The sequence below is a fragment of the Hylobates moloch genome, unplaced genomic scaffold (assembly GCF_009828535.3).
Source record: "Hylobates moloch isolate HMO894 unplaced genomic scaffold, HMol_V3 SCAFFOLD_10, whole genome shotgun sequence".
NCBI lineage: Eukaryota > Metazoa > Chordata > Mammalia > Primates > Hylobatidae > Hylobates > Hylobates moloch.
The window spans coordinates 84906768-84931918 of NW_026652285.1; the positions used below are offsets into that span (position 1 = coordinate 84906768).

At 45.9% G+C, this 25151-nt stretch overlaps 1 protein-coding gene across 2 annotated transcripts in view; it reads left to right on the forward strand.

Annotated features, from left to right (window-relative positions):
* The first annotated feature begins 1001 nt into the window (after positions 1–1001).
* SNX30 (sorting nexin family member 30) overlaps positions 1002–25151 on the forward strand; it is a 122383-nt gene continuing 98233 nt past the window's right edge. For both annotated transcript variants that reach the window (XM_032164895.2, XM_058444790.1), the window contains exon 1: positions 1002–1403. In XM_032164895.2, coding sequence (XP_032020786.1) covers positions 1248–1403 — 156 coding nt within the window. In that variant the 5' untranslated portion in view covers positions 1002–1247. The remainder of the gene's footprint in view (positions 1404–25151) is intronic.

Genomic DNA, 25151 nt, shown 5'->3' on the forward strand with positions numbered 1-25151 from the left:
TTAGTGAATCCCAGAGTCACGATCTGTCATCACCTTTTAGCAGGTAAGCTAGGCAAACCTTTGAGTTTGGAATGGGTAGGGAAAATGTGGTCCCTCACGATGAGCCTCCCTACCCCTTACTTTGCTAGAGGGACTGAGAACCCTTTAAAGACTTGGCCTTGGAAACAGAAGATCCAGGGACAGGTAAGGTGGAAAAAGGAGGTGAACCAATACCCCAAAGGGCTAGAAGTAACACCTTGACTATTTGCACCACGCCAGCAAATAAAGCTGAGAATCAGCTCAGCCCAAGGCCTGGAAAGGAAGCACAAATGCGTGAAAAATAACTTGAACCTCATGGTTCTTTCAAAAGTCTCTTCCGCCAAAGTGTGAGTTGAAGAGTCGCATATCATTTGAGGCTCTCTACTCATGCTCGCTGTTCCGAGGTTTGACTTTACACAAATCCAGCTCAGCTGCAGAAGCAAGCCACAATGGGGACCTCAGAGTGAGCCTGAAGACTCCCCACACCGCCTCCTTGAAGTCCCTTCCAGGTTCCCCACCCGATGTCCTCTAGCTCCTTTGAGCCTCGTCGCCCTTTATGCTATTCTTCCGATATGGGTCGTAATTCCGTCTATTTAGGGTTTTTCCTGCGCGTGCCTTAGAGGCCAGAAGACCCTGACTCATGTGCGTGTCCTCAAAGCCCCCAACCCCAAGCGTGGCTGCTGGTGGGCGCATCAGTAAACGCGGGTGGAACGGAACAGGCTCCTCCAACGTCTTTTCCACCTCTGATTTCCGTTAGACATTTGCTCCGCACGGCGGCCTCCGCGAGGCAGCGTCGGACACTGAGAGGACAGCCGCAGAGGCCCAGGGCGCACTTCCTGCCGGGCGGGGGCGGGGCCGCGCCTCCTCCCTCTCTCCCTTCCTCCCTCCTTCCCCACGTGCCCCCTCCCCGCCCCCTCCCGGGCGGCCGCGGCGCCTCGGGGGCGGGGCCGGAGCGGGTGGGCGGCGTGGCTGTGTGGGCTGGGCGCCGCGGCCGTGCTGCCAGCGGACCTGCGGCGGGCTCTGGCGCGGAGCGGGGGCGCGCGGCGCGGAGCGGAGCGTCTGAGCGCCCGCAGAGACTAGCCGGCGGGTGGTGGCGGCTCCCAGCACGGCCGGTGCAAGGCCTCGGGCTAAGCGGCGGCCGAGCAGGGCTCGGCCCTGGGTGCTCGGGGAGCTCGCCGCGGCGGGTAGCAGGAGGAAGCGGCGGCGGCGCGTCCCGAGCGGTGCGCGCCATGGCGGGCGGGCCCCCCAAGGCCCTGCCGTCCACGGGGCCCCACTCCCTGCGCGACATGCCGCACCCGCTGGCCGGCTCCAGCAGCGAGGAGGCCGTGGGTGGTGACAGCACGCCCAGCCCGGACCTGCTGATGGCCCGCAGCTTCGGTGACAAGGTGGGGCGCCTGGGGCCGGGGAGTGGGAGGCTTATTTCGCTCCCCGTGTGGGGGATGATGGATCCGGAGCCTTCTTGGGCCTGGGGCCGCGCCCACCCTGCCGCCCCTTCTCGGGGGACGGGCGTGTCCTGGCCCCGGAGCCCTCGGCGAAAGCGTCTCCTCTGCCGCCTCCGCGGGGTCGCAGCCGCAGAGGGACGGGCTTTGCTGCCTGTGACTGGTCGCGAGCACCGGTGACAGCTGGTGGGGAGGGGTCCAGCCTGTGTGTTGGGGCGGGAGGCGTGTGTGCAGGGCAGGGCGCCTGTGTCCTCGGATGGGGTTCCGAGTTCCTCCAGGTGCATCCCTGCAGGCTGAGCTGCTGCATAACTTGTAGCTCCTCCAGTTTCCCGAGACTGCACGGAAAGCAGGAGTTCCTGGCTTTCCGTGCTGGAACCGGGCAGCCCTGGGCTTACAGCGAGAGTCTTCTTCCCCCACAGTCAGTCATGTGGGGAGTGATCTTTCTTTAGGTTTGCTGTTTGTCCTGAGGAGTCACCTGACTCAGACCCCAGCCGGCGGCGGGAGGAGAGCCTCGTGGTTTTCTGTCTGGGGCTCCATTCACCTCCGACGTCCTACCACTCTGTTTAGGTTTGGCAGAGGCTGGTTTTGTGGTTGATGGAAAGAAAGCTCGCCCTTTGACCTTCCTTGTACGGAAGAAGGCTCCAGATTTTCTTCGAGCAGCACAACCCTCCTGCTGCTTGGAGACAGACTCCAGGCAGGGGTAAGGGACGGCCTCCTCCCTACCCCCATGGCCATTTCAGCTGTGAAGGAGACTTGAGCAGTATTGTATCCGCGCTCCTGCCGTCACTTAGTCACTAATTGCAGAAATTAGAATTGTTCTCAGGCCTTGTGATCAAGATTTTCTCTCCCTAGTAAAATACTAAATGAATTCCCCCTTGTCCCAATATTAATGGGAGCAAGGGACCTAACTTTCTTCTCCCGTTAGAGGGGACACCATGTGGTACAGTAAAAAAGGAGTATGAGAAAATATAACCTGCCCGCCTTGCAGTCAGAAGGGCACTGAGCACTTAAAATCACTAGAGAGTGGGACTTGATGTACCTTCTGCAGAGGGTTTGTGAAAGCAGGGAGTGAAGTTCCAAAGCATTAGGAACAGGAAAATTAAAAAAGCTACCGGAGGCCGGGTGCAGTGGCTCACACCTGTAATACCAGCACTTTGGGAGGCTGAGGTGGGATGATTGCTCTGGACCAAAAGTTTGAGACCAGCCTGGGCAACATATCGAGACCCCATCTCCACATACACACACGGCATGGTGGCATGCACCTGTAATCCAGGCTACTCAGGAGGCTGAGGCGGGAGGATTGCTTGAGCCCGGGAGTTCAAGGCTGCAGTGAGCTATGATTGCACCACTGTACTCCAGCCTGGGCAAGAGAGTGAGACCCTGTTTCCAAAAAATGTTGAATGACTGAATAAATTTGCTTTCTTGTCGACGAAAATTGGTCTTAAAATAGTGTAGGAACTGGGGGTTAGACCTCATTTCCTTCTCAGTTCTGTGTGGGACACTGAATTAATTATCTATTGCTGTGTAGCAAATTACCCCAAAACTTACCACCTGGAAATAGTGTCTGTGGGACAATCTGAGTGGTTCTGAATTAGGCCTTTCTTGAGGTTGCAGTCAAGTTGTTGGCTTGAACTGCAGTCATCTGAAGGCTGCATTAGGGGAGGATCCACTTCTAAGCTCACTCACATGGCTGTTGGCAGGTCTTAGTTACTCTCCATAGGGCTGTTTGATGTGGCAACTGGTTTTTCCTCCCAGAGCAAGTGATCCAAGAGAGCTCAAGACTCTAGCCAGTCTTGTATAACTTATCTTGGAAATGACATGCCTCTGCTGTATTCTGTTGGTCACACAGATTGGCACTGGTACAATGTGGGGAGAGGGTGTGAATACCAGGGTGTGCATCCCAAGAGATGGGGATCATTGGGCCATCTTGGAGACTGGCTACTACAGATAGCTATTTAAAGTGTTTACTTAACGATTCACTCGTGGATGATACCTGACTCAGAAGTATGCGCATTTTACTAATAAGCACTTGGAAGACAAATTCCCCGTCCCACCAAGATCTGGTTAGTGGTCAAGAAGTCAGTCTCAAGTCTAATTACTGATGGCTTCCTTTAAAGGGTCTGTTCTATGTAGGAGGGAGAGTCTTGAAGGCATTATTAATTATTGAATATATATGTATTTTTTGAGCAGAGACTCACTCTGTGACCCAGGCTGGAGCACAGTGGCCTGATCCTGACTCACTGCAACCTCCACCTCCCTGGTCAAAGTGATTCTCGTGCCTCAGCTCCTGTGTAGCTGTGATTGCAGGCGTGTGCTACCTTGACCGGGTAATTTGTGTATTTTTAGTAGAGACGAGGTTTCGCCATGTTGGCCAGGCTAGTCTCGAACTCCCGGCCTCAAGTGATCCACCCGCCTCGGCCTCCCAAAGTGCTGGGATTACAGATGTGAGCCACTGTGCCTGGCCTAATTATTGAATATTTAATAAATCTCAACAGCTGTGGGGAACATCTAAATGACACCATTCTCAAGGGCCTGATTTATAGTAAGCCACTTTTCCTTAGAGGCTAAGCATTGTAATTTCTTTCTCTGACTAGGAGTAACATTTTCCTTGAATCTTGGCATACACGTATGGTCTCATAACTCTGAAGACATTTCTGTAGAGAGAAGCTAGCAAGCCACAGAGGTGAGTCAGAGCCAGAAGAAGGAAGCCTTCCCTGTGGCTGGCTTTCTCCTGCCTCAGCAGCATGAGGGCCATCAGAGGGGTGTTAGGACAGTTCAGTGCTATGGTCTGTCTTTGAAAAGAAGCCAGTTTTGTCTTGTTAGATACTGGGGTTGTGATCCTGGATGACAGGGATTCTGCGTCAGTTCTGGGCCAGGGGAATGAAGGTTTGACAGGCTGATCATAGTACAGGGTTATTTTGCAGAGGGAAATTGCTTTCTGAGGGCCCAAGATGGTGCGATGAACAGGGTAGCCTGGTGTCTTGGTCCAGCTGACACTTGTGAATGAACTCTGTAGTGCTTGGATAGAAGAGAAAGACTAAATATGATGGACTCTCCACCAGTTTCTCAAATTGTTCAAATCATGGTGTGATGCCTCCCTTCATAGGCTCCCAAAGGAGGAATCCTTTCTATCTACCAGAAGTTGCCAGGACTAATTCTTTTGATGCCTGCTAAACTCACTGGGCCTTTTTTTTTTTTTTTTTTTTTTTTTGAGATGGAGTCTCACTCTGTTGCCCAGGCTAGAGTGCAGGGGCGCAATCTCACTGCAACCTTTGCGTCCTGGGTTCATGTGATTCTCCTGCCTCAGCCTCCTGAGTAGCTGAGATTACAGGTGACCGCCACCACACCTGGCTAATTTTTGTATTTTTAGTAGAGATGGGGTTTTACCATGTTAGCCTGGCTGGTCTCGAACTTCTGACCTCAGATGATCTGGCCACCTCTGCCTCCCAAAGTTCTGGGATTCCAGGCATGAGCCTCACTGGACCTTATATGGCTATCTCCATCTAAAATGTAAATACATCACTTAGCCTTACTCTCCTTTTTTAACTTTCATCTGCAAATAGCTCCAGGCTGCTTCTCCTCTGACTCAGCTTCTAACTTCTGTGCCCCTCCCAAAACTTAATACTGGATTCTTAAGCCCTATTGTGTGGCTAACACCTCCTCCCACATCCTCAATCTCTTCTCTGAACTCTTTATCTACTTCCTGCCTCCTTAGGTCACTTAGACATCCTCTGAAGTCTTCAAAATAGAGAAGGCTTTTCCTCCATCACCTTTTACAAACCAGGATCTGCTCCTTTGAGGCTCCTGTCCTTCTTTTTGTTCATTTGATACATGTTTGAGGGCCTACTATGAGCCAGGCACTGTTCTAGGAACTTGAATAAATTAGCTGAGAACCCTGCCCTCACTGGATACATTTCAGGGAGTTTGTACTGTATTACACAATAAATGCCATGGAAGGAGGAAAAAGGAGAACTGGCCACGAGGAAGAGGATTTGGCAGGCCGTGTTGAGAACTTGACATTTGAGCAGACTGGAAGGAGGTGAGGGAGTTAGTGGGTGAGTATCTGGAGAAGAGTGTCCGAGGAGGGACTGGCCCAAGCAGAGGCCGGAAGGCACAGGGCTGGTGTGTCAGGGAGCAGCCTAGAGGCCAGTGTGGCCGGGCAGAGTGAGCATTGGAGAGTTAGAGGCTGGGGGCAGAGAAGGGAGGGATCAGATTATATTGAGTGTGGCCGGTCACCCTGAGGACTTTGGCCTTTACTGCTAGGGCCGTGGGGTGGGAAGTTAGCATGGGCAGGGGACATTTCAGGGTCTTGAGCAGGAGGGGGGCATAGTTGGATTATGTATTGAAAAGGATCACATAGGCTGTTCAATTGAGACTACCTTGAGCATTGCCCTGAATTAGTTAGGATTCTTTATTAGTTAAAAAGACATGAGCTGAATGCAAACTGGATACAGGAAAAAAAAAAAATCTACTGGCTCACGTTGCTGAAAAGGCCCAGGTATTTTGGCTTCAGGAGTAGCTAGAGCAAGGTATTCCAGTGATGTTGGGGATCTGTCACTTTCCATCTCTTGGCTCTGCTTTCTTCTGTGTCAGCCTTGTTCTCATGCCAGTGAAGGGATATGTTCTATAAACAAGCTTCCCAGCTCCAGCAGAAGGAGAGCACTCCTTTCCTGATAGTTCTGGCCAAAGCTCTGGGCTGGTGTCTCATTGGTCTAAATTGGGTCAGGCGCCTAAACCAGTCTCTGATTCTGATTGCGCAGACCTGAATCGGGTACTTATCTTTGGAATGAGGAAAGGATTTTTTTTTTAAATTGGGGAATATATACATGAAGTTTATAACAATGTGTGTATATAAAGAGTAAAAGTTATCTGTACAGTTTAAAGCATAATAAAATGTTCCTACCCCCAGATTAAGATACAGAATATTACAAATATTTTGGAAGCCCCCTCTGTGCCTGGGAAGGGAGGAGGTGGTTTCCAGAGCAAAATTAAGAAATAGATGTTAGATAAGCAGGAAACAAATATCCACTACAGACCTTCCACTACTGTTTTCTTTGTCATTTTCCAACTTCACAGCTTCTCACTCTCATTCATTAAATCTTTAGACCCCAACTTACTGTCTTCTGAAATCATGTCCTCACCACAGGGCTTTAATCATTCACATGGCTGATCTGTCCACCTCTCCAAAATTACCAGTTTCTTGATCTCCTTATCTTTAATCACCTTCTTTTTTTCTTTTTTTTGAGACGGAGTCTCGCTCTGTTGCCCAGGCTGTAGTGCAGTGGCACGATCTCAGCTCACTGTAACCTCTGCCTTCGGGGTTCAAGCAATTTTCCTGCCTCAGCCTCCTGAGTAGCTGGGACTACAGGCGCCCGCCACCATGCCCAGCTAATTTTTGTATTTTTAGTAGAGACAGGGTTTCACCGTACTGGCCAGGCTGGTCTCGAACTCCTGACCTCAGGTGATCTGCCTGCCTCGGCCTCCCAAAATGCTGGGATCACAGGCGTGAGCCACCGTGCCCGGCACCTTCACCTTTTTAACAGTTCATCTGCTCTCTCCCACGGCCGCACCCTGCGTTGTAATACCTAGAAGCATTCCAACTCTGAAATAGTGCCACTGGATATTATCACATTTTATTGTGTTTATTTAAGGTATACAGCTTGATGTTATGGGATACACATAGATAGTAAAAGTTTACTATAGTGGAGCAAATGAACACAGTCATCATCTCATAGTTACTCATTTTGTTTTTGTGGCAAGAACATCTAAATCGACTCATTTAGCGTGATTGTCAAGTACAGTACAATTTTGTTATTAATAACTCTAGTCCTCATGTTCTACATTAGATCTCCAGACTTGTACACTCCTTCATATCTGCTATTATGTATCCGTTTACCTACATCTTCCCATTTCCTCTCCCGCCTGCCCTTGGTAGCCACTATTTTGTGTTCTATCTCTATATATTTGAATTTTTTTAAAGATTCCGTATATAAGTGAATCATTTAATTTTTTTTCCTTCTGTGTCCGGCTTATTGCACTTAGCGTAATTTTCTTCAGGCTTATTCACGTTATGGCAAATGACAAGATGTCATTCTTTTTTAGGGCTGAATAATATTCAGTTTTGTGTGTACACACACAGCACAGTTTATCTGTTCGTCCATTGAGGCCTGCTTAGGTTGTTTCTATATCTTGGCTATTGTGAATAATGCTGCAGTGAACGTGGGAGTGCAGATATCTTTATGAGGTGTTGATTTCAGTTCCTTTGGGTATGTGCCCAGAAGATGGATTGCTGGGTCATATGGTGGTTCTATTTTTAATGTCTTTAGAAACCTCCATACTGTTTTCCATAATGGCTGTACCAATCTACATTCCTACCAGCATTGTACAAAGGTTCCCTTTTCCGCGCATATATCATTTTGTCTTGCTTTCCCCTCCTGGCTTTCCGGGTCTCTGAATCATTAACAACTGACTATACCTGTTCTGTTCTGTGACCTCTTGGATTCCCCTACCTCCTTTAGATTCTGTGGCCCATCTCCATGGTTGCTTCTGCCTGTATATTCAGTTCCCTTGCTCTCTTCTTTTTATACCCAGCTTGGTTCATTCCATTTGTTCATGTCTTTCATCTACAACCAGGGTGCTCAGGAAGCTCAAGCGTTGCTGCCAATATAAGTTCACAGGTTTCAGCCACAGCTGGGGCTTCAGTGTTCCTGGACACTCCTTCTTTTCCACAGACCCTCCGTCTGCACAGTGGCTTATCTGAAACTTTTCTCTGCTCCTCATACCCTCCACCCTTCTACTCCACCGTTCCTTCTGCTGATTGCCTCACCTTCCACCTTAGAAAAGATAGAAGCCACCAGAAAGGAACTTCCCTTCTTCAGATTTCAGAATGATCTGACTCCATAGCCATGTTTTCTTTCTGGCTCTCATTCCATGGAGAGAGTCTAAGGCTGATTGAGGGTATAGACCCACCCGCCACCCCCCATCCTCTTGGAGACCCTGCTCTGTTTGGCCTCCTGACTTACCCCAGTATCTTTGGACTCCCTCTCAATCAGCTCACTCCCATCAATATTTAAACACACTCAAGTTGCGCTCTCTCTCTCTCTTTTTTTTTTTTTTTGAGACAGTGTCTGGCTTTGTCACCCACGCTGGAGTGCGGTGGCACGATCTTGGCTCACTGCAACCTCCGCCTCCTGTTGCTCAAGAGATTCTCCTGCCTCGGCCTCCTGAGTAGCTGGGACCACAGACGCGCACCACCACACCTGGCTAATTTTTGTGTTTTTGGTAGAGATGGGGTTTCCCCATGTTGGCCAGGCTGATCTTGAACTCCTGCACGCCTGGCTAATTTTTGTGTTTTTGGTAGACACAGGGTTTCGCCATGTTGGCCAGGCTGGTCTTGAACTCCTGCACGCCTGGCTAATTTTTGTTTTTGGTAGAGACGGGGTTTCGCCATGTTGGCCAGGCTGGTCTTGAACTCCTGAGCTCAAGCCATCTGCCTGCATCAGCCTCTCAAAAGGCTGGGGTTACAGGTGTGAGTCACTATGCTTGGACAACTTGCTCTCATTTTTAAAACACAGAAAGGGTGGCTGGGCGTGGTGGCTCTTGCCTGTAATCCCAGCACTTTGGGAGGCCAAGGCAGGAACACTGCTGGAGGCCAGGAGTTTGAGACTAGCCTGGGCAATATAGTGAGACCTTGTCTCTGTTAAACACACGCACACACGTACACGCACGCGCACACACAGAGAGAAAGAATAAAGTAAGCTCTGCCATGATGCTCTTTTCTCCTCCATCTGGTGCCTTTTTTTTGGGGGGGGGGATTGTGGAGATAAGGTCTTGGTTTTGTTGCCCAGGCTGGTCTCAAACTCCTGACCTCAAGTGATCCTCCTGCCTCAACTTCCCAAAGTGCTTGGATTATAGGCCTGAGCCACCGTGCCTGGCCTTGTGCCCTATTTTGTGGCTCCTCTTTACAATACACTTTCTGAAGAGAAGGTTTGCGGCCCTTGCTTCCACTTCCTGACCTCTGACCTACTCCTCAGCCTCCTGCTGCCTGGTTTCTGACTCTGTTCTTCAGGGGCTTCAGTGACCTCATTATTGCTAAATCCAGTAGATGCTTTATAGTCCTTATTTTGCCTGACCCCTTGGTAGGTAGCACTTGATCCTATTGATAACCTCCTGCTTGAAACGCTTCCCCTCCACTTCCTGTTTTAAGGCGTGCACGCAGGCCAGGCACGGTGGCTTATGCCTGTAATCCTAGCACTTTGGGAGGCCGAGGCAGGCAGATCACGAGGTCAAGAGATCAAGACCATCCTGGCCAACATGGCGAAACCCTGTCTCTACTAAAAATACAAAAAATTAGCTGGGCATAGTGGCATGCACCTGTAGTCCCAGCTACTTGGGAGGCTGAGGCAGGAGAATCGCTTGAACCGGGGAGGTGGAGGTTGCAGTGAGCTGAGATTGCGCCACTGCACTCTAGCCTGGCGACAGAGCAAGACTCCATCTCAAAAAAAAAAAAAAAAAAAAAAAGGTGTTCATGCTGGAATCATGCTGTCTGGATTTGAATCTCAGCCCCACCACTTAGAGTCTTGGTAACAGCAAATTGTTTAACATCTCTGAGCCTCAGTTTTCTCATTTGTGAAAAGGGGATAACAGACATGCCCACATCACTGGGTTGATAGGAAGACCCAGCGAACTTGTAGAGTAGTGGGTGATGTATATAGCAAACCTTTAAGAAATGGGAAGTGGTGGTGGTGGTTATTCCTTGATTTTGTACTCTCCACGTTTCTTTCTACATTTTGGCCTATGCTTTGTCAATTTCTATATCAGCTGAGGTCTGATCAGGGCATAAAAGCCAGTGAAGGTATTTCAGACAGAGAGACTATAATACAAGGAGTTAGTTGCATAGGTGATGGATGGTAAGTTGACCCAGAGAGTAGCAATAGCAGGAAGTTGCTGTTACCCTCAGGACTGGAGGGTTAGGGGAAGAGGCGATGTTAAGTAGAACCCAGGAGCTTCTGTGAGAACTACACCTGTGGCGCGGTCATTGAGCAGGAGCTGGGACCTCAGAGGAAGGGGGCCCTGGAGGGGAGGCAGCCGCTGCCAGGGACACGATCTGAGGCAGAGAGCAGGGGTTGGGCTGGGACAGAAATACCCCAGCTTCTCTCCTCATCCTTCCCATTCTGGTCTAATATCAATATCTTATATTGGCCAAAATAGCATCCCTGGTGGATGTGTGACCCGAAAGAGAGCCAGGCAATTAATCTTTCCTGAGATATACAAGATGGATGATGGGGGAAAGAATGTCTTTCTACTGGATTGTGAATGGTTATGTCCTTCAACGCAGAGAGTGCTTGACTTAAGAATGAAGCCAGAGGGAAGTAGAGCTAGGAGAGGAAGAGGGGCAAGATCATTTGAGTTCAGGATCCGACTGTGCCAGCTGTGCCTGAAGTTAGCACGGTTTCCTGGTTATAGGGCGTCATAAATTCCCTTTTGTTAATACTGTTTTCAATTTGGTTTGCCACTTGAAACTTAAATTACCAATACCATGACCTTAAAATATGACTTGAAAATTGGGTTTTACCTGAGGAGTAGGGAGAAGGGGGTGTTTATTCCTATTGGCAGCCCCACTAGCTGGGGGTATGTCTGCAGATCAGCTGAGGTCGCAGAGGTTGTGTTTTCACCAGGTCCATGAAGTTGGAGGGGGCTTTCAGATGTGGGGTGGGAAAAGCCCCAAGGTGAAGGTCAGAGACAGGAAAGATCTGTGGCCACTGGAGGAGGACTGAATTGGGTCATGCGTTGGGAGTGGGTTTTGAGAGTCTAGAGGTGGAGATTAGTGAGAGAGGAGATGGGTAGACAGGTCAGGAGGAGATTGAGACTGTTTCGAGTGCTGTGATGTGGAGGTTAGCTTCTATTCTTTTAGCAGTAGCTAGTCCTAGAGGGTGTGGGTTTTTTTGTTTGTTTGTTTGTTTTTGAGATGGAGTCTCGCTCTGTCGTCCAGGCTGGAGTGCAGTGGTGTTATCTTGACTCACTGCAACCTCCATCTCCTGCGTTCAAGCAATTCTCCTGCCTCAGCCTCCCGAGTAGCTGGGATTACAGGTGCATGCCACCACGCCAGGCTAATTTTAGTATTTTTAGTAGAGACGGGGTTTCACCATGTTGGCTAGGCTAGTCTCAAACTCCTGACTTCAGGTGATCCACCCTCCTCGGCCTCCCAGAGTGCTAGGATTACAGGTGTGAGCCACTGCTCCCAGCCCCAAGAGGGTTTTTGAGCAGGGGGATGTGTGATCAGGGCTTGGGATGGGGAGAGACCAGCAGTGAAAGAGGTAAGATAGGAAGAATTAACCTGGTTTTGGTTGGACTTGTTGCCTGGGAAGAGAAAGATTAGAAAATATAAAGATGACAGATTATGGTGTAGTGGAGGTGACTGACTAGAAAGTCCAGGAGATTGATGCTGAATAGTGGTGACCTCTTTGAAAGGGGGAGCGCAGACCGGGAAGCACATGTGCGAGTGAAGTGTAAAGATGACGTGGACACGATTTCAAGTCAGGCATTCAGGACAGAGGGTGCCTGAAGGCCACTGTTGCAAGCGTACTCAAACTTCAAGGCTCAAACAAATGCTGCCTCCAGGAAGCTCTTTTTTATTAAATAGATGTGTAATCCCAGTAGATCCAAATAGAGATTGGAATAGAAGATGGAGAGGTTTGAGGTCAGAATTTAGACAAAGTGCATATTGACAATAAAATAGGGGGTAGGATGTCATCGCAGTTTGAAAATCAAGTGTTAGTGAAGGCCACTGGGAGGAAGGCAGGTGTTCCACGATAAATGAGAGCCTCTCAAAGTAAAATAAGTACATAAACAACAGTCTGGCCAACAGGCGCTGATTCATGTATGAGCAATGGGGTTTGTTTACTAGACATTAGAGGACTCATATGCTGTCTTATGTCTGCCTTGCCCCATAGAATTCTTAATTTTGGCAGCCAGCGCAGGGATCAGGAATTGTCATTTGTGTGAATTTTTGTGTGTGTGTTGGTGGGGGGAAGTGGGATAGTGGAAAAGGTGTTTGGGGGTTCCTGCTTGAGAAGGGGCACAGAGGCGGGAAAAGCACACAGCGTGTTTGGGTGGCCGAGTGCAGGCGCTTTTCAAAACCCCTATAGCTCGTGAGCATCTGCTACGTACCTGGCTCTGTGCTACATGCTGGGGCTATAGAGAAAGATAAAAAAGATCTCTCCCCTGAGACGTTAATGGTCCAGCGAAGAAGAGAGACACATCAACAGATGGTTGCAGTAGCATGTGAAAAATGCTGCATGTATTTACTTAGCTCTGTGGCCTTGGGCAAGTTTCTTAACCTTGTAATGCCTCTGTTTCCCCTATCTAAAATTTGGATTATCTTACAGGGGGATTCTGAAGCTTAGTTGAGTGTTTAGTGTCTGGGACACAGTAAAGACCACAGCAATGCTAAGTTTTGTTATTGCCTTAGAAGCAGACCCTGAGAAAGCATTTAATCGCCCATAGTTCGTTTGAGAGGTGAAGGAACTGGCATTAGAGGAGCAAGGCAGTGAGACAGGGAAGGGAAGGCAATCAGCAGAGGCGACGTTACCAAGCCAATTTGCACTGAGCAGAGCTGGAGCTTTACCCCACAGGGGAAGCCGTTGGGAGCCAGCATGGAACACGAGCCTCGGTTGACCACTCCAGGTGAGGAAGCTGGGGTCTTCAAACAGCAGCTCTCTTTACTCATTGGTTGACGGCTGCTTGGGTGGGTTGTTTAGACATGAATTACCAGGTGCTTTCTAGCCTGCCCCATGGGTAGGCAAAGCAGGTTCAGTGGCCAGGGGAAGCGGTCAGGCCAAGACATGCAGATGCTGGTAGGTGGGAGTCAGACCAGTGGGCACTGAAGTGTGATCAGGGTGAGGGGATGTATGGGTGGGGCACTGACAGCATCTGCTATAGTTTATATATGTATATATATATTTTTTAGAGATGGGGCCTTGCTCTGTTGCCCAGGCTGGAGTATAGTGCCACAATCTTGGCTCCTACAGCCTCAAACTCCTCCTGGGCTTAAGTGATCCTTCTGCCTCAGCCTCCTGAGTAGTCCTCAGCTCCTGACCAGTCTTAGCTCCTAGTGGTGTACCAGTGTGCCTTGCTATTTAATTTTTTTTTTTTTTTTTGTAGAGAGAGGAGTCTCACTATGTTGTCCAGCTGGTCTTGAGCTTCTGGCTTCAAGCGATCCTGCTACCTCGGCCTCCCAAAGTGCTGGGATTATAGGTGTGAGCCACTATACCTGGCCCAGTTATTATGTTTTTTAAAAGATTATTTGTTAAATCTGAGTGGCAGGTCGGGCACCGTGGCTCATGCCTGTAATCCCAGCATTTTGGGAGGCCAAAGAGGGTGGATCACGAGGTCAGGAGATTGAGACCATCCTGGCCAACATGGTGAAACCCCGTCTTTACTAAAAATACAAAAATTAGCTGGGCGTAGTGGCGCGTGCCTGTAATCCCAGCTACTTGGGAGGCTGAGGCAGGAGAATCGCTTGAACCAGGGAGTTGGAGATTGCAGTGAGCCGAGATCGTGCCACTGCACTCCAGCCTAGTGACAGAGTTAGACTCTGACTTAAAAAAAAAAAAAAAAAAAAAAAAAAAATTTGTTTAAATGTATGGGGTACATATGTAATTTTGTTACATGGATAGATTGTGTAGTGAAATCCAGTGTTTTTAGGGTACCCATCACCCAAATAATGTACATTGTACTCAATAATTTCACATCACCCACCCCTCTTCCATTCCCTCCACCCTTTTCGAGTCTCCTTTGTTTATCATTCCACGCCCTATGTCCATGTAGTTATGATGAAAGTTATGTATAGGGAATAAAGTAGGGTGAGACCTTGCTTTGGAGGATGGTCGCTTTTCCAAAGAAGATGATGTTTGAGCTGGAGAATGAAGGAATACATGTCTTACAAATGGACAGAAGGAAGAGCAACTCAGGCGGAAGAACCAGCACATACCAAAGCTTAGCAGTGTCAAGTGATGCAGGCACAGCGAGCAAGGGGATTGATGAGGCTGGAAAGGTTGGTAGGGTCCTGGCTGTGGTCTGTAGTGGCAAATAGTAAGGACTTTAACATGAGCAGTTGGGAGACCAATTAAATGTTTGTCGTTGTTGTTGTTTAAAGAGATAGGGTCTCACTCTGTTGGCCAGGGTGGAGGAGGGCAGTGGCACAATCATATTTGACTAGAACTCCAGGGCTTAAGCAATCCTCCCACCTCAGCCTACTGAGTAGCTTGGACTATGGGCATGTGCCACTGTGCCTGGCTAATCTTTTCATTCCAATCAAGTGTTTTAAGCAGGAGAGGAGCAGGGCCGTGTTTGGGTTTAGAGTCACTGATCGAGACCTAGCTGGGATTGGGTGGGTGGAGCCTGGAGGCAAGGAGTCCAAGAAGAAGGCTGTTGCAGTGGGAGGTTGGAGGAGGCAGTTTCAGTAGAGCTTTGGCTCACTGGATTCAGAGAGTGTACTGGTTAGTGGTTTTGCTTGCAAATAATATCTAGTTTGCATTAACTTAGCAAAAAGGTGAGCCTATAGACAGGCTTGCTTTAACGTAGGAGTGAGCTGGAACCAGGGGTCTGAATGCTACTGAGAGTCGGCTTTATTCTCTCAGACCAACATCATCCATGTAGGGGGAATTGTGGCAGCGCGCCTCCCTCACATTGCACAGCTGTGCCTCCAGAAAGGGAGTGAGTCTATCTTCCTGGGGAAAAGGTCAGGGAGACCTGGCTTGGGTCACATGCCTGCCTTTAGGCTGATCAACTGAGCTCAACCTGGGCCAATCAACAGTGGCTGGGGGAGGAGACTGAAACAGTAAGGCAGTCCCAATTCCAGCTGCCGGGTTCAGAAGCAACCGTGAGGTGTGCAGGCCAAACAGTGAAAGATCACTGCAGAAGAGACTCTAGGGTCACTGGCTTTAGGAACTGGCTGAATGATGGCAAGAATAGAACAGGAATTTGAGGAAAAGTAGGTCAAAAATTATAGATTTTCTAAGGCATATATGCTTTTTACAAATTGTGATATACTTCACATACCATAAAATTCACCCTTTTAAAGCATACACTTTAGTGGTTTTGAATATATTCACAAGATAATGCAATGGTCATTGCTATCTAATTCCAGAACATTTTCATAATCTCAAAAAGACACCCCATACCTATGAGCAAACACTCTCCATTTTCCCTATTCCCAGCCCCTGGCAACTGCTAATCTGCCATCTGTCTCTGGAGTTTTCCTATTCTGGACATTTCCTATAAATGGAATCATACAATATGTGTGGCCTTTCGTGCCTGGCTTCTTTCAGTTAATCTAATGTCTTAAAGCCTTCTCCATGTTGTGTGTATCAGTACTTCATTCCTTTCCCTTTCCAGCTTTATTGAAGTATGATTGACAAATAAAAATGGTATAGACTTAAGATGTACAACATGTTTTGATACACTTAAATATTGTGAAATGATTACCACAATTAAGCTAACTAAACATATCCATCACCTCACATAATTGCCTTTTTGTGGTGAGAACACTTTAGATCTATTTTCTTTTCTTTTCTTTTTTTTTTCGAAATGGAGTCTCACTCTGTTGCCCAGGCTGGAGCGCAGTGGCGTGATCTCAGCTCACTGCAACCTCTGCCTCCTGGGTTCAAGCGGTTCTCATGCCTCAGCTTCCCGAGTAGCTGGGAATACAGGTGCACGCCACCATGTCTGGCTAATTTTTGTATTTTTAGTAGAGATGGGGTTTCACCATGTTAGCTAGGATGGTCTCGATCTCCTGACCTCATGATCCACCCCCCCTTGGCCTCCCAAAGTGCTGGGATTACAAGTGTGAGCCACCACGCCCAGCCTAGATCTATTTTCTTAGTAGATTTTAAGTATAAAATACGTTGTAGTCACCATGCTGTATATTAGGTCTCCAGAACTTATTCATCCTGTCATGGAAAATTCACACTTCTTGACCAATATCTCTCCTTTTCTTCCACCCCTCCAGCATTACTTCATTCCTTTTTATGGATGAATAATACTTCATTTTATGGATATACCACATTTTGTTTATTCATCCATTGATGGACATTGGGTCGTTTCCTAAGCACGTGTACTTTTTTTTTCCCAAAGAAAAGACATTAAATACAATTTATGACTTTTCTACAATAATTTTGACATTTGAGGTTAATGGTAATTTTAGATATGAATGTATAATAAGATGGCGTTAAGTACCCCGGCTTGTTTTAAATCATCTTAACCATTTTTAAGTATACAGTTGAGTAGTGTTAAGTATATTCACATTGTTGTGCAACAGATCTCCAGAACTTTTTCATCTTGCAAAACTGAAATTCTATACCCATTAAATGACTGCTGCCGTTCTCTGTCTTCCCCAGCCCCAGGTCACTACCTTTCCACTTTGTTTCTATTGATTTGAATACTTTAATTTCCTCCTGTAAATAGAATTGTCAATATTTGTCTTTTTGTGACTGGCTTATTTCACTTAGCATAACATCCTTAAGGCTCATCCATGCTGCATCATGTGACAGGATTTCCATCTTTTTTAAGGCTGAATAGTATTTCATTGTGTATATGTATCACATTTTCTTAACTCGTTTTTCTGATGGACATTAGGTTGCTTTTGCCTCTTGGCTATTGTGAACAATGCTGCAATGAACATGGTTATGCAAATATCTCTTTGAGACCTTCTTTTGGATATGGATATATACCTAGAAGGGGATTGGCAGATCATGTGATAACCTGTTTTTAATTTTTTGAGGACTCATCATGCTATTTTCCAAAGCAGTTGCACCATTTTACAATCCTGCCAACAGTGTATACAAGGGTTCTGTTTTCTCCATGTCTTTGCCAACACTAATTATTTTCTTTCTTTTTTTTTTTTGATAGTAGTTATTCTAGAAAGTGTGGGGTTATATCTCATTGCAGTTTTGGTTTGCAGTTTTCTGATGTTCAGTATATCTTCATACGCTTATTGGCCATTTATATGTCGTCTTTGGAGAAGTGTCCATTCAAGTCTCTTGCCCATTTTAAAATTGGGTCTTTTAAAACTGTTATTGAAGTTGTTTATATATTCTCAGTATTAGCCCCTTATCAGATATATGTTTTGCAAGCATTTTCTCCCATTCTGTAAGTGCCTTTTTACTCTGTTGGTTGTGTCCTTTGGACAAAACATAAGTTTTTAGGTTTGCCTGTTTTTGCTTTTGCTGTCTGCTTTTGGTATCATATCTATTGCCAACTTCAATGTCATGAAGCTTTTCCCCTATGATTTTTTTCCTAGGAGTTTTATGGTTTGGGGTCTGATGTTTAGGTCTTTATTTTGAGTTGCTTTTTATTTTATTTTTTATTTTTTTGAGACAGTCTCACTCTGTCGCTCAGGCTGGAGTGCAGTGATGTGATCTCGGCTCACTGCAGCCTCAACCTCCCGGGCTCAAGTGATCCTCCCATCTCAGCCTCCTGAGTAGCTGGGACCACAGGCACATGCCACCGTATCCAGCTAATTTTATTTATTTATTTATTTATGTGTTTTTTTGTAGAGACAGGGTTTCCCTGTGTTGTCCATGCTGGTCTTAAACTCCTGAACTCAAGCGATCCTCCCACCTTGGCCTCCCAAAGTACTGAGATTACAGATGTGAGCCATTTTGTCTCGCCAGCCACTGTTCTTTAATGTCGCTCTTCATTTCCGTTGTTGATATCCTAATTGGATATATGATTATCTAAATGGTTTTCCTGGCTTTCATTCAGTCAGGCCCTCCTCTCCCATCCAGTCTGTTCTGAGTACTGTAGCCAGAATCCACCTTCATAAAGTGCTGCCTTGTATGCATCATTCCCATCTTTGGAGATCTGCATTGACTCCCCATTGCTTACACAGTAATGGTCCAAGTCCTTAGCCTGGCCTTCTGTGATCAGGTACCTGTTTACCTCCCTGGTCCCCTCCTGGGAAGTTACGTCTCTGCCAAGTGATTTTCCTCATGAGCTGCCTGGAATGTCATGCGAATTCTTGCTTGCCTACCTGTGCTAAGCTCATCCTCCTCTCGATATGTTTCCAGCCGACATCTATTGCTTTAGAACCTCACTACTTAATGTGTGGCCCATAGATGAGTGGCATTGACATCACCTGAGTGCTAATAGAAACTGCAGACTCTCAGACCTAATTCCAGACACAGAGATTCAGAATCTGCATTTTGACATGATCCCTAAGTGATTTGTATGCACATTAAACATTGAGAAACACTGTCTTAGAACAAGGTTATCAGTCTGGGCTAAGCATTCAGATCATCCAAAGATCTCTTAGACAATACTGATGCCTGGTCCCTACCTCAAGAAATTTAGATCTAATAGGATGGCCCAGGGAGCAGTATATATATGTATTTTTGTAAAGTTTCTCTAGATAATTCTTTCTTCTTCTTTTATTATTATTATTATTTTTGAGACGGTCTTGCTCTTGTCGCCTAGGCTAGAGTGCAATCTTGGCTCGCTGCAGCCTCCGTCTCCCAGGTTCGAGTGATTCTCCTGCCTCAGCCTCCCAAGTAGCTGGGATTACAGGCACCCACCATCATGCCGGCTTTTTTTTTTGTATTTTTAGTAGAGATGAGTTTCACCATGTTGGCCAGGCTGGTCTTGAACTCCCAACCTCGTGATCCGCCCACTTCAGCCTCCCAAAGTCCTGGGACTACACCATGATAATTCTAATGGGCAGCCAAGATTGAGATCAGTTGACTTAGGAGAATTCTCTAATTCACTCAGAGGAAGTTCACTATCAGACAAGCATGCCTTCAGCTTTTCTCATTCAGCCTTGCCCAGTAGGTGTAGTTTCATATATGACTAATGGTACAAACACCTGTGGAGGCAATGTGGCAACATCTATCAAAATTACAAATATGTATGTTTCTTTTGATTCAACAAGTTCTTTTCTGTTTCTGTCTGTCCTGCGGATAAACTAGCACATGAAGGGAGAAGGCTTTCTTTCCTCTCCACCCCTAGTTAACATCATTAAAGACCTCTACATTGAGGTCGTTTCTGTCTTTTGATCCTCCCTTCACTTGCAGAAGTGCTTGGCCGCATAGCATCCTGGGCTGTGGGGCTGGCACTTGGCATCACTTCTCCATCACTGCGATGCCATCCTGCAGGAAAATGTCCACTTCCCCAAGAGCTTGATGCCAGGAGTCTCCACTACTGTGGGTGCAGCCATGTCCATGCGGTCATCCTGAGGGCATAACTAAGGCATCTCTGTAGCTTGGCATGGACCAGGCACCACCCTGGCACAGACAGGAAGAGCTGAATCTTCACTTGGCTTCTGGGATTCCACTCACTTTTGGTTCCTTTTGTACCTTACTGGCTGTTCCTCCTCTGTCTCCTTGGCTGGTTTCTTCTCATCTCCCCAGCTCTAAATGTTGGAATGCTCTGGGACTCCATGCTGATATGGCCTCTCTTCATCTGCATGGTGTCTCTAAGCAATCTCATCCAGCCTCACACATCTATACACTGATAACTCCAGGCCAGAAACCTCTCTCCTGAATTCCACATTCCTGTCTCCCACTGCCTTCTTGATGTTTAGCCCTGCATCTCCAACAGGCATGTCAAGCTAGTTATCTAGCCCACTCTTAATTTCAAGGATAAGCCTTGGAATTAGCCTTGGCTCTTCCCTTTTTCATCCCATACCTAAGCCATCAGCAAGTCCTTCTGAAATACCATATCCAGAATTTCATCACTTCTCACTCTCTCCACTGCTGCTACCCTGACTGCTGTCATCCCCTCTTGCCTGCATTACTGTACCAACCGCCTGACTGGTCTTCCTGCTTCCACCTTCCCACCTTCAGTCATTTATCCAGGCAGCATCCGGCGGGATTATTTAAAACATAAGAAACATCAGTTGCATCATATCTCTTGCTTTTTAAATTTAATTAATTAATTATTTTTGAGATGGAGTCTCTATTGGCCAGGCTGGGGTGTTGTGGCATGGTTTCGACTCACTGCAACCTCTGTCTCCTGGGTGCAAGTGATTCTCCTGCCTCAGCCTCCCTGTAATGGGATTACAGGCACCTGCCACCACACCCGACTAACTTTTTGTATTTTTAGTAGAGATGGGGTTTCACCATGTTGGCCAGGCTGGTCTCGAACTCCTGACCTTGTGATCTGCCCACCTCGGCCCACCAAAGTGCTGGGATTACAGGCGTGAGCCATCATGCCTGGCCTCTTTTTTGCTTTTGCTTGAAACCATCCAGAGACTTCTCAGTTCTCACACATTCCCCTCAAATCCTCCATGGGCTCCAAGTACATGTGTAATACGGCTCTGCTGCTTCTCTGTCCTCCGTCCACTTCTCTCTTCCTGCCCACTCCCTTGCCTCAGGCCTTTTGGCCCAGACAGCCTGCAGGCTTGTTCATCTATTTCATTCAGGCCTCCTCCAACCTCCCTGTATAAACTAGTAGCAGCCCCTAGCCGGGCACTGTGCCCACGCCTGTAATCCCAGCACTTTGGGAGGCCAAGGCAGGCAGATCACGAGGTCAAGAGATCGAGACCATCCTGGCCAACATGGTGAAATCTCATCTCTACTAAAAATACAAAAATTAGCTGGGCATGGTGGTGCGTGCCTGTAGTCCCAGCTACTTGGGAGGCTGAGGCAGGAGAATCTCTTGAACCTGGGAGGCAGAAGTTGCAGTGAGCCAAGATCGGGCCACTGCACTCCATCCAGCCTGGTGACAGAGTGAGACTCCGTGTCAAAAACAAACAAACAAATGAAAAACAAACTAGTAGCAGCCCCCTCCCTGCCCAGTTATTCTTCCTCTTTACTTGGCTTTAATCTTGCTTCACAGAACTTAAACCACCAGACATACTTGGTTTAGTTTCTCCAGTACTGTGCTGTAAACTTCTTGAAGGCAAGGGGCCTGATCTGGTTTGCTTATTGCTAAATTTCCATGCATGAACCAAACCTGGTATGGGTGGAGTATACAGACATTTGGTGACTCAATAAATGGACCTGTGCTAAATGCTGTGTGTTTAAGGATACCTGTTGCAGTATTATTTTTAATAGCAAGAGATAAAAGCTTATATGGCTATTAGTAGGGTGCTGGTTTTGTAAACTATGGTAATTTTTGAAATGCAGTATTAAGAGGAATAAGGCAGCCCTGTATATACTTATATGCAACAATGGAAAAAAATGTTAAGTTGAAAAAATGTATAAGTCGTGTATAGTCTATCTTGCGTGTGTGTGAAAGAATTTATGTCAGTGTGTCTGCCAGCCTTGGAAGGATGCAGCATTGCTGTGTCAGAAGGGTCCTTCTCCCAGCCTTCAAGAGTATAGTCTCCCCGAGTGGCTATTTGACCAAATTAGGGAGAAAGAATCTTCCCTCTCTCTTGGTTAATAATGGTTGATACCGAACAACTCTGATCATGCTTCAAAAAAAGGGGCCGGTGAGGGCTCTCACTCATAGTCCTGTTGAGCAGATATGACTGTTTTTGAGAAGAGATAACAGCCACATTGTCATAACTGCTCAAAACCCCAAAGAGATAAGGCTAAACTGTGACAAGGGGAAGAAGGAGACAGTGCTTTTCTGGTAGTTTTTCAAATCTGTTCAGGTCAAATATGGGTGAATGTTGGCTTGTGGTGAGTTTTACCCTTTCTCTCTGTGGTCGATTTTGTGAACTTTTTGTTCTGGCTTGAGACATTCTTTTCTTTCCTGGTTCAAGTCATGGAGCAGGGGCAAACCTTCGGTTGTTTCACAGTTGTCCAGCCTTTATTGGACCCCATTTCATGCCCTTGCCCCCATCCTTCCTGGCAGAGTACATTCCTTGCCTAGAATATTGCCAGTCTCCATGAAAGAGGAAGAGGTGTTTTCAGCCCAGTGACATTAGCTCTGTTCTGGTTTCCTTCAGAACAATCCTTATTCTAGTGAGAGGTTACTCTAGCTTCATTTCAGTTTCTCCCCAGAGAGAGGAACGACCAACTTGTCAACAAGTGGAAATGGAAGAAGTGTTTCTGGGAGGTGGCTCTGTTGGGGATTAGACTGACACCTCTTTGTAAGAGGATGCAGTTGAGTTGCCTTCACTCTTCTGCTATAACCAGATCCTCCTCTCCAGGTGTGCTGGGAGACCTGGCACATTATTTTAGGTATTCTTGAAGCTTTTTGAGTAACCTAGAAAGTATCTCATATAGTATGATAGGCTAGACATTGTTTAGATTTGTGGATTGACAGGTGTGGGGCTGTGGTACTCGCGTGTGCATGTGGAGATATCTAGGCGTGTCTCCCCGCCATGGTTTGAGCAAAATGGTCACATCTTCACTTCCAGTCTGATTCTGAAGAACAAGGTAGCCACTGTATTTTGCTTTTCTCAAATCATTCAAATTCTCTTAGATTTTGCTGTACCCAGTACTGAGTGTGAGTAGAAAGGGTAATGTTTATTAAAGACACATTGCAGTATTCCAAGATCGTAAGTTATGGAAGCAATGTTTGCATTTCACATAAACCAGTTTTGTTATTACATAAACGAATATGTCTTCAAGTGTTGATCCTGGCGTGTTTGCTCCTTGATTTAAAACAAAAACACATTTTCCATTTTAAATTTTCCTTGTGTTTAAATTACGAAAAGGCTACTTGAAAAGTCTTGCTATTGATTTATTCATGACTCAAGGAACTTCTCAGCTATCTGTAGATTTGTTGTGTTGCAGTAAATGGGTCAAGAGAATCTGTTAATCTGTTAATTGTGAGAAACAATGTTGCCAGAAGCTAAATGAATAAAGTATACTTACCACCTCTTGTTCCAAAGCAAGGAAGCACACTGTGTAAAGAAGTTTAGAATTGTTAGAGAGGTTGGTTAGAGCAATGTAGGTGTGAGGTCATTGCAGCTGCGTAGAGAGAATAGAGCCTTTAGAGTTGGCCAAGGGAGTTCTAATATAATCACTGGCTGGCAATCACTTACTTCCTCTGAACCCTGTTGTCCCATCCATAAAATGGGGATAATAATAGTACCTGTCTCATAAGGTTGTTTTGATAACTTAATGAGGTTATGTACAATAGGGTCCAAAAGCTCTTCTCATAACTGATAGTCATAACTGATATGAACAACATACTTTATATGACTATGAAGAAGATTATTTGCTTTTTTTTTTTTTTTTTAAGAGATAGGATCTCGCTCTGTCATTCAAGCTGGAGTGCAGTGGTGTGATTGTGGCTCACTGCAGCTTTGAACTCCTGGGCTCAAGCAATCTTCCCAAGTAGCTAAGACTACATATATTTAGATAGATACTGATAGTAGGAACAGGTGCATGTTGAGGTGTGTGGTGTACCTTAAATATTCAGAAAGTAAAAGATGAAAGAAAAGGAAAAATGCTTTCTAGACTAGTAAGATTATATGGTGAGGCTATGATAAACCTCAAGGCATATGGGGAAGGGGAAGCAACCAGTTCTGCAGAAAGAGTACATAAACTGTGGAGAAGAAAATCCTGAGTGAGCTAGGATTCATTTACTATAAATTATGACTTCAAGGCCGGATTACAGATAGCCTTAACAAATAAGCAGCTCACAATAAATATTCACAATTATGTTATATTTATATTACCATGGATCTGATTATAGTAGAAATGTTCATGTCTTCTCCTTAACTTGATTTTCATTTTGTTTCAATAAGAGTAAATTACTCTTGGCTCATTCAACATGATGATGCTGAAAAGAAAAGAGGAATCTTTCTATGTGACCTGTACATCTTCAGAAGAAAGGTTTATTTCAACTGGCCAGAAAACAGAATTCTCTCCCGGAGGAAACGGATGAGAGAAACTGGACTTAGGAAGTTCATATTCCATTCACTTATTCATCAAATATTTATCAAGTGTCGGGCACTGTGCTAGATGCTGCTAGCCAAATCCCCACTGGAGAGTCTGTTGCATTTCAGGGCTTTTCAGGTTTCTGTTTCTCTTCTTCTACCCCAAGATTAAAAAGATAGCAGTTTAAAACAATGGAGAAAAACCCAAAACCAAAATTTGGCTCTTTGAAAAAGAAATCAAGAAAAATGACAGACCTTTAGCTAGATTGACTAAGAAAAAAAGGTTCAAATTACTAAAATGAGAAATGAAAGAGTGGGTCTGTAAGGTCATGTCACATGACCTTACATTGCAAGGAGGACTGTGAACCTGTGCCAATAAATTATGTAATTTAGACAGAATGGACAAATTCCTAGAAAGACACAGATAAAGCTGCCATGATCATTCATGTGCAAGTCTTTGGTTGACGTATTTTCATTTCTCTTGAGTAAATATCTGAGAGTTAAGTTACAATGTGTGAGAGTTGGGTAGCTCCACATTCTTGCCAAGACTTGGTATTGTCAACTTTTTTAGTTTTAGCCATTCTAGTGAATATGTAGCGATATCTCATTGTGGTTATAATTTGTGTTTACATGATTACTAATGATGCTGAGCCTCTTTCACATGCAAATTGGCTATTCGTATATCCTCTTTTGTGAAGTCTTTGTTCAAATCTTTTGCCTTTGGGTTGTTTTTGTTACTCAGTTCTATATATATATATTCTATATATAGATATATATATCTATATAATGTATATTATATAGATAAATATATCTATATTCTATATATAGATATAAATATCTATATCTATAAAATAGATATAGATATATATAATGGATATAATATATATCCATATATAATACATATATAATATATATCT